This window comes from Papaver somniferum, chromosome 3 (genome assembly GCF_003573695.1).
Source record: "Papaver somniferum cultivar HN1 chromosome 3, ASM357369v1, whole genome shotgun sequence".
Lineage (NCBI taxonomy): Eukaryota > Viridiplantae > Streptophyta > Magnoliopsida > Ranunculales > Papaveraceae > Papaver > Papaver somniferum.
The window spans coordinates 30,654,281-30,664,761 of NC_039360.1; the positions used below are offsets into that span (position 1 = coordinate 30,654,281).

The 10,481-nt window shown below is 37.5% G+C and overlaps 1 protein-coding gene across 1 annotated transcript; it reads left to right on the top strand.

Moving 5' to 3' along the window:
- The first annotated feature begins 257 nt into the window (after positions 1 to 257).
- Positions 258 to 1,446, top strand: LOC113361087. Its single transcript, XM_026604455.1, has 4 exons — positions 258 to 378; positions 491 to 579; positions 657 to 1,085; positions 1,219 to 1,446. The coding sequence occupies exons 1-4, from the start codon at positions 335 to 337 to the stop codon at positions 1,299 to 1,301; spliced, it is 645 nt and encodes a 214-aa protein (XP_026460240.1). The 5' UTR covers positions 258 to 334; the 3' UTR covers positions 1,302 to 1,446.
- The last annotated feature ends 9,035 nt before the right edge of the window (positions 1,447 to 10,481 follow it).

Sequence of the window (10,481 nt, forward strand, 5' to 3'; positions counted from 1 at the left end):
AAAAAATTCAAAGGCTCGACCATGGAAACATCATTGAGGAAAGGGACCAGCAGTGCAATTTGTTGCCCTCTTACTCGTGCGTTGTTCCCGAAAACTCTTCGCCTGACTCTCTAAGATGAAGTCCTACGGCTAGGATGGTTTACATCAACGGCTGTGATATATGCTTCTGCATCCTCCTCTACTTACGTACGGAATCAATTTTTTAAATTAAAATAAGTAAACTGATTGCTTTTTCATACTCATTTAGGAATTAGGATAACTCATTTCACCTCTGTGCTATGCTATCCTCTTGAAGAGCAAAGATTTTCATCATCTTGGTTAGGTTCAGGATATCATGGCGGAGATGAAGCTTTTACCAACTCATAAGGGTCTTTTACAGTAAGTTTTTGATGTTTATTGCAACAAATAAATTTAGGGCTTTTTACCTTCTTCTTATGTATCTCTACATCTAAATGTCTAACAAATCAAACTGTTGATTATTGTTGAAAAGGGAAAAAACTCCAATATTTGGCATGGTTATAGGGCTAGTAGTGAACGATGCTACTGTCATGGTTGGAGATCCTAAACGTGTAATAAAAGGTAGCTAGGTTATTTGATTTTTTCTGCTGTTATCTTTTGTAAATAAGTAATGTTTATATACTAATACTGCAATACAGACAGGAATATCGTTGTAGGAGTGACGGGGAATTTTCGACTCGTGAATAAGTTGTTGAAGATGTTACGGAGGGATATTTTTGGTATTAGGTCCTACACGATTAGGATCGATAATGTGGAGGAATATGCCGGAGTGGTGTTATCCCATATCAGGGCTTTAAAGATAAGGAGAAATACTCATTTACACGTTCTTGTGGGTGGTTATGACAGGAAGAACCCCTTTGTGCCTAAGCTATTCTATGTTAATAAGGGTGGAATCACTGGTGTAGTTGCAAAGAGTATCGGGAATGGAGCTGTATATGCAGATTTAGTCGTCAAGGATCAAAGAGTGTTTAATAAGAATATGACAATCAAAAAGGCATTTGCACTTGCAAAACGGGGATTTTCTAAAGCTCAATTAGTTCATTATACCGGCACCCGATTTGTTATAGGTAAGTTTTTTTCCTCTACAATTACTAATTAACTGCTGTTAAAGAAGCATGTTCTGTTTTTTATGGTGTGTATTCGAGTACGTCTTAATTATGAATGTGCTGTCGTGTATCAATTAATGTATGATCAATGTAGGTACCCATGTCTTGTTACCAAAGTGGATTAGGCAGTTCCACAGGTTCTGGAGGTTTAAGCGTGTTTTACTAAATAAGTTCTAGAATTGTTGGGGTGAATCAGTCAAGGGCTTATTTTCAGTTTGGGTTTTTTTATGTTACCAACTCTCTTTTTCTGCTCTTATAGAATCTCAATTTTGTGGTGCATGTAATAACTCTTGCATTCGGAAGGTGTATTTCATATCTAGACTACGACTTTTACTTATGAATTTTTGTTAGACTTCTAATGAAATATGATCGTTCACTCAATGCCATTTTTCATTTTCTTTTAGATAGTGTCTTTGACAGAATGAGGAGTTCATCTCCTGATGGCATCTATAGGTTAGATCTACAGAATTAACAGTAAATGCATGTAGCTCGTTGAAAATTGAAGATCCGAACTCACTAGGGTCACGTCAATCTTTCATGTTTGAGTGGGAAGTATTTCTATATCAATGGAGGTCCTTATAGCTATAGACGAGGTTCAACGTAACTGGCCTACCCCTCAGAAATCCAGTAAACGAGACATACCCTATCGCAACTACCATACCGTTTACTTGATTGCCCACTCTACCTTTCAGCTCTCATCACAAGCTTCTCTCCCATCCCAACTAGTTTTTATGAAGCTGAAGATGCTGAAATTCCTAATAGTGTTTTACATTCACCTGAACCAAAGAGGCGATGAATTGAACAAATCCTCCACGCATGTGATTTAATCCATGCAGAGTCTGGTTACACAACTGTCACTGACTCACTAACTTGAACTTGTGGGGATGTATCTTCTATTGATTTCAAGCTCAATGGGTATGCTTGGATTAACCGAAATGAGAAATTCTCAGGCAAGGCAAACATTGTTGGGAGAAACATGTCATGGTCTTTCTTTTCTTGTTTTTACTTTGATATGTGTTGGTTGAATTTGTGGTTTTGATTGGTTTAATTAAGATCTAGGCTACAGTAGCTGCTGCAACAATTAGGTGGCTCATGATGTTGGATCTTGTATAAATACAAAAGGAATTCAAGCAATACTGTGGCACAAACCTTAGTAGCCAGGAACGTGAACAGTCATCACGAATCACAGTGAGAACCGCGAATTTGCGTTCCTCAGTGAAAACCGTGACGGGAACGCGTTCCTGGCAAGAAGGAAACGCGCTTTTAACATGGGAAGAACGTATATCTTAAAATACCCACAATTTCTGGCTACTGAATCTGGCTAAATATCCTACTAAATGTATATTATCTTCACATCTTTGTCTAGTATATCTATCATATATCTAGTTCCTATATTCTAGGATATCTAGCTAGTTTATCTCAGAATCCTATAAAATAGATGTAATGGTCCGTATATAACAGATACTTTTGGCTCTACACGGGAGTCTACACCACTTCCAACCCATGCGTGAGTCTACACCACTTCCAACCCCAGGTTCACATGATACACAAGCACTAAATCGGATTTAGAAAGTTGTAAATAATGAGAAGAGACAAAAGAAGTGAATGAACGAGAGCTATATTGTAGGATACTAGTAGTAGAAAGTTGATGCTTCATTAAGATTTTCTAAATATTGCAGGTTGTTGTCTTGGTCCAGATTATAAATTTGGAGAACTAGTAGTATAACTAAAGCTAATTTACGTTCCCGACTCGTTCCTCGATTTTCATTTTTTGAAAAATTTACGATTCCCGTTCCCGTCCTCGCTCTCGTTCCCGACCCCGTTCCCGCTCCTGGCTACTAAGGCACAAACCAATCTGTGTACCCCCGATGGAGGAATGGGGAAGGGTTGAGTTGCTTCCTCAGACGTTGAAAAAGATTGCAGTGGGTGTAAATGGAGCAGAGTTGGCGAGTTTGCAACCATTGTACAGGTAGCAAAGGGTTACTTTCAATTACTTGCTGTTATTGCCAAGGAAAATTAGCAAATGGTTTTTAAGATTCAGGACAAGCAACTTTACGTTTGCTTAGCTTGGCGTGTTTTTCTTATCAGTCTTAAAAACCTTGAAAAAGACTTCAGTTCAGATGTCTAGTATCATATGTGAAAATTAGATTTTGTGATGTCTCAAGTTAAATTATGTCGAATGCTCATTCCTGAGGATTAATAATTTTGCTTCAATGATGTTAAACCGTTCAGCTCGGAGTTGGAAATAGGTTCAATTGGACAATGGGTGGTACTGCAAGACTCACTGCATGTCTGTCATGCTCCATTTTAGACCCTGGTCACACAATGAAATACTATTGGCTTTTCTTTAAGGGATTGATGTGATCTTATTTTCTGATTTGTCCTCTTGCATGATGCTATTACACATGCTGATGGGAATAGGATGTTACCAACCTCTCTATCTCCAACTGCTTCTGAATTCGTGGCCTTCAGGTACAAGCCATCCAAATTATCTGAAATATTCTTTCTAGAGTCTGGACTTGCCCATTATCATGTAGGATGGAACTGACCATCACACTAGTGAAAGTTTAGATGGATATGCACACATATATTTCATGCAATGGAGTCTATGCTAAAGCAGGAGGTTCTGTTCTTATGCCCATTGTATTGAGATTATTAGTCCCATATTGTCCGGGCAATCTAAGATCATGCGGTTTATAATCTTATGGGCCTCTCCATTAATTGCCATGTTAGAATATGGGCATCCAACTCAAAACCAATTGGCAATGAGTGGAGAGGTCGCAGGATCTTAGATTGCCCAGTATGTGGGCTTCCAACTCACTAAATTAACCAAGAGGCCTTGCGGATCGGGCGACAGCCAATTCCACTCAATTTTCTCCGTTTCAATCAATTTTAGCCTCCAATTTGTTCTGCCTGTTCAGGATTTAGAAATATTTCATCCCAACCGATTAATCTGTAATCGCAGTTCGGGAAACTAAGAATTTCCTTCCTCGAAGAAGACCCTACCCTTGGGGTAATAGTTAATCCCCTCCCAGCAGGGCAGAGCCATGATTTTTGTAGAGGGGGTGTAAAAAAGTCGACGCTCACGACGTAACGATCGTTGAGTGCAGAAATATCCATGATTGTGTCAAATGAACCAGCTTGATAGCCATGTAATTATGTTTTGTTGAGCATTACACCCTACCTCCAATAATTGTTACACAAGGAGATATCAGTTTATGCCTTCATGTAATTCTTTTTTTTTTTCTTTTTTTTATCATAAAAACAAATTCATTACACAAAGAAAACCAGATTACATAGAGTTGTACATCTCCAAGATTGAGAGGATACATCTTGGTGGTTTTTTATCCCACACTTGATTGCTACTCCATCAGCAAATTCATTAACTTCTTGGCATATTTGGCTAATCCATCAGCCGCTTCATTGCCACTTCTAGGAATGAAAACACATTGATACTACTAATATATTATATTTTCCTACTAATATCCGAAAGAAGATTATGGTCCTGCCAATTAGAATTAACAAATTTGAAGTCCACAGCTTCAATGACATTCTTACAATCTCCTTCAATGATGACATTTCTCCAGCTTCTGCACTTCATGCATTCCACGGCTTCTATGAGAGTTAAGCTTTCTCCCTGCTCAACATCTCTAGCATTTGTAACTTTCACCATGGCCTCCGGGAATCCATGCACAATCTCTTAAAATTAGACCAATTCCACATATTTTATTATCTTTATCAAAAGTTGCATCATAGTTTAGCTTCCACCAGTTTTCAGGTGATTTCTTCTTTTTTTTTAGCTTGATCTCTGCATATAGGGTTAGTTTCACAGCCAAGAATGTTATATTTTGTGCAAAAATATCTAATGCTCAGATAATGCTATTGGGGTGTGCTGTTTTTCCTTCAAATATTGTCATGCATCTATGTTTCCAAATTTGCCACATTATACCCGTTGCTAAAAGGATACTTTTCTCTTTTTTAAAAGAGACGATGCTTTGGTCTTGATTCCATGATTTGATCCAACCTTGCAGAGAATTGAAGTGCTGCTGAGAGTGTATAGCTTCTGGTAAGATGGTGAACCAAATAAATTTTGCTAGATTACAGTGAAGAATAATATGAGTGTTTGTTTCTGGAATTTGTTTGCAGAAAGGGCATGAATAATCTTCCAGCTGAATGTGTCTTCCCACTCTTGTTCTAGTTTGTAGAATATCATTTAGGCATCTTCATAAAAAAAGATTTAGCTTGTATGAAAGCTTTAAATGCCATATCTTCAACCAAAATTTTTGCTCTTCTTTACTGATGTTGTCTTCATTGATTTCTTGAATCAGAGCTTTATATGTGGACTGAACATAGAAAGTACCATTCCTTGTCAGGCTCCAATTAATGGTATCTTTTGCATTTTCTGAAATTCTTATTTCTTGAATTTTCTTGCTTTCTGAGTTGTTGAATAACTGATTTATCCTTTGAGCATTCCACTGTTTAGTTTCTTGCTGGATTAGACTCTGAATTGTGTCATTGTTTCATGAGTACTGAGCTGCTTTTGAAAGCTGTGTGTGGTGTGTATTTGCAATCCAGTTATGTCTCCAAATGTTTATTCTTGAGCCACCACCACCACTCCATATATAGAACTTCTTTACTATTTGCAAACCTTTATAGATACTTTTCCATATCCAGGATCCATGAGGAGTAATTTCATCACACAAAGGATCTTTATTGTAAAATTATTTGGGCCTCAGGATTCTAGCACAGAGAGAGTTGTGGTTTGTAATCATCCTCCATGCCAATTTTACAAGCAGAGCATCATGAAATTTTGTGGTGTTTTTGAAGCCCATTCCTCCAATCCTTTTTGGTTTGCATACAATACCCCATGAAAATGAGGATTTAACTTTGGAAAACGAGGAGTTTGATGGAAACCTAGTCAAAGTGAATCGACTGAAAGATTTAATAGTGGAGGTTCTCAAAGACCGTTTATCAGAACAATGCGACGGTAATTCTGAAGCTGAAAACCCTTTATCTTATTTAACTGGATGTTATCGTCGTGCTAATGAAGAAGAAGATGAAAATCAAATTAAGTTTTCCATGGGAGATATTAGTTATACTCAGTGTTGTGCCATGAACAGTATAACTAGACAAGCAAAAGAATTAGTTGTTTCCCATAGCCTGATGCATCTTGCAGATTCTGTTCGCGTAACACACAGAGATAATGCTTATGATTTTACTTTTTTGGAAGATAATGATTATGATTATGATCATGATTACAATTATGATTTTACTGAGTTGTTGAAAAAACACAGTGAAACCAAGTCATATCTACTGCCACTACTGTACTCAAAAGTTTCACGCGACAAATCATTAGATTGTCCGAACGGGTTTCTGGAGCAACTGATCAATGAATCTGATTTATTAGGTGTTCATGAACTCTGTTTTTTATGGATTTTTTTATGTGTTCATGCATGTTACAAAATGAACTCGGTTTTAGATCTTGAATTATTAGGTGTTCATTTTAAAGAAACTCTATTCTAGGTTTGAATTAGTTTGTCTTGATATGTGTTTATTTTGAAGAATGAACTCTGATTTTTATTCATAATAGCGAACCTTGATTGGGTGTTCATTTGAAAGAATGAACTTTTATTTTTGTTCATAGTAATTAACTTTGATTGGTTGTTCATCTAAAAGAATGAACTCTGTTTTCAGACTTGATTTAGTAGTTTTGATTAGGTGTTCCTTCGAAAGAATGAACTCTGTTTTTTGTTCATAATAATGAATTTTTTGTTGTGTGCTCTTACTTAAGAATGAATTCGAATCTATAAAAAATACTACCAAACACTTGATAGTTCACCAAACAGAATGAACTCCTACAAGAAAATAAGTAGAAAGTTTAGAGTTCATCAGAGAGCATGAACTCAAATAATTATAGAAATAGAAAAATTACGGAAATTAATGCTAAAATAATACGAAAATATATTTTTGTCCATTTTATATTTTAAAATAATTATGAACCAAACACAAAATGACTTTACTCGCTCCACCAAATAGTCTTGGACCACATAAAGGAAAAAAAAAAAGACCAAACGATAATTTTACCGAAATAAATAAATACCAAGCTTCATAAAAAACCTGGCTTAATTGGGGTATACCTAATGAGACAAAACCCAAGACATTTACAAGTAAAATAGGCCACTCCTTAACCATGTATTTTCAAAATGGCTAATATACCCTTGTTTAGTTAACACTAAAAAATCTGATTAGCTTAATTAATTGAGTTTAGATTAATTAATTGAGTAGATTAAACTTTTGAAGTTATGAATGAAGTAGATTAAAACTTTTGTCTCATGAGTTCAATCAAAACCATTTTTAAATTTTGTGCGAAGTCGGCAATGTATACGGATGAAGAACATGTCGACTACATATGGCCGGCACGGTCTATAGATGAAGAACATCCTGACTACGTATAGCCGGCAAGGTATATGGATGAAGAACATTCCGACTCTATGCATCACTTGTCGGCATTTTATTGATTTCTTACCTTGCCGGCTATGTTATAGTCAGCACATACATATTTCTCACCTTGCCGGCCATACTATAGTCGGCATGTAAATATTTCTTACCTTGTCGGCTAAAGAAAAGTCGGTAGGCAATAAACTCTCTAACATTGTCGGCGGTCCATTAGTCGGTATTGTAACCTTGCCGGCCTTTAAATAGAAAACAGAATACGGGAAGATGTAATTCACTTTATTCATGCAATTTTTGTTATTCTATATTGATTGAAACATAAAATCTAAATCCTTGTCGACGGAACAACGAATGCACTTAGCATGTTCATCAAGCCTTTGAACCCCTAGGCGACCCTAGTGGACGAGTTATAGTCTCGTGAGGGTTTACATATACTACCCACTAAAACCTACACAAAAACTTCTAAAGCCATCAATCTTCGTCCGAGGAATCCGACGACGATACACCCTCCATCATCTCCGGGGCATACTCCGGGATTTTTGCATCGAATGCGAATGCTTCCCCCTTTTCCTGCAAGTAGCGCGCTTTGACTACTTCATGCTACAAAAATAAAACACAAACTTAATTTTTTTAGTGGTGTTTAGTAGGAAGATCAAACAACATGGATCACGTAAAAGAAACCACAAGAATACTTACAAATTGTTCAATGGACAAGTTAAAGTGGGTAGCGTTGAAAATCGGTTTTTGGACAACTAAATAAGCAAGTATCGCATTTTCGATGACTAGGTGCCTATCATGAATTTCTTGAACACTTCTTCCATTAGGATTTCCAAACTCTTGCCTATATTTGTTGTATACCCTAGCCCAAAAGGTTACGATATCCACCTTTACAGAGGACTGCCTTCTAACTCGAGTTTTCGCATACTGATACGCACGTAAAATGTATACCCATATTTATATTAGTTAGGACTTGATATTCTGGCTAATAACATTATTTTATTGCTTTTGTAGAAAGTGCGAGTGAATTCGATCATTCGGGAAATAAACGCTTAAATGTTAAGCTAAACGGTGTTTACCGCAACGAAAACAACCAAATACGGCTGGCCTAGTATTTCTATATATCAGCACTTATTATCATGGCAGTTAAGCAACCAAGAGCTCTCTTTGTCTGGTCAAAGCATGGAAGAGTCGAACAGTTAGCAGGTGGCGTCCATTCTCATTCAAAGAAAAGAAATGTGTTCTGGTGGAATGTTTTCAGTCTTTATCAAGTCAAGCAGCTGCGGTTACCAAACCTCTGGGATGCGAGATCGAGATTACATGGAAAGAACACGGCACAATGGGTGCAAACTGCCTGGAATTCATCTTTGGTTTTCTAGTTCTAAAGCTATGTACAGCAGCCAATATGGGGAGATTTGTATGAGCTGTAGCTATCGGTGAAGGTGTTCAAGGAGCTGGTGGCAGTGGAGATGTTTCCTAATACTCCAAATGTTATAGAGCTCGGTGTTAAGATGAAGTCATGAAGACATACATAGTGTTTGACTGAAACTCAGATGCAGAAAGGAAGCAAACAAATGCTCGAGACGCAGGGAAAGATGGGAGTAAGATGAATCAAACTGATGCCGTTTGAGCTTCAAACCATTTCGTGCAAAAGAAATAGTTTTATTCACACCAGACGAAGTATGAGAAGTAGGTGACTGCAGTTCGAGTTTTGAGAGAGCTTAGACTTGACCGAGACAATTTGCATGGGAAGGTGTATGTAGTGATTGACGAAGATTCTGGCATGGGTTCAAATGGCTGTGTTTAGAGCTGAAATGATGATGCTGCTGCCGTTAACTGGTTGGTAATGGAGTTCACTCAGCTCCATGGAACTGCAGAATGAAAAGCTACAGAGAAGTCATTGCATCTGCTGGCTGAATGGCTCTTGGTTGTATGAAGATGAAGGGTCCGTCAGCCGAAGTTGGGAGAATTCGCGAGAACGAATTGCTGGCAGCAATGGGTTCTAGTTGAAATGGATTTTTATCCATGTATACAGAAGTTAGAGTTCTTCCATGGCCATGGTGCAGGCTGCAGATGTCGTGGATGATTGATGCGGACGAGATATTCGTAAAGAAAGTGATGCTGCATGCTTCTGAGATTTTCGATGGGCAGTGATGATGATTGCCGATATACGAGTCTGTAACTTAGATTGAGGAGATAGCAGAAGCTTCTGTCGAGTTGATGCTGCTGGTTTGCATTCGAGCAGTTGATATATAAATGATGAAACAGCAGCGAAGCAAGGTTGGAATTGGTCGAATCCATGACGTTTATGAAAGGGAAATTATCTGGGATTTATGTTTGTTGGCTGAATGGGTTTGGCGTAAAAATGGTGCTGGATGGGTTTTATGCTCGAGTGGATAATTGGATGAGCCCTGCAGCCAGTGGTTGAATTGAGGAAAGAGTTTGATTTGTGTCGGAGTTGGTTGGAACTGGAATCCAGGGTGAAAAGAAATGGAATTCTTGGCCATGTTTGAACATTAATCGGCTGGAAACTGAGAAGCAATACTTGAAATGTGTTGTTGGACCGGTGACTGGGTTTTGGAGATCGTGGTCAGTCATTGGACTGGGCTTTTTGGGTGCTAGCTCTTTTCTTCGCAGCAACACATTTAAAAACGAAGAGAAACAGAGACTAAGGGAGAGGGAGGTGATGTGATTTTCAATTGAGCTGTAGAAAATGATTTGTTCAAGACTTGTGAAAGCAAAAAAATTTAGATTTATAAAACTTGAAAATAAAAAACTTATTGCCAAATTGATTTCAAGATATTAAAAATAACCAAGACACTGATTCCACTATCACACATGAATAAATTATGGTAAATAATCCAAAACTCTAATTATCTTCTAAGTCCATTATTTCTTAATTCACAA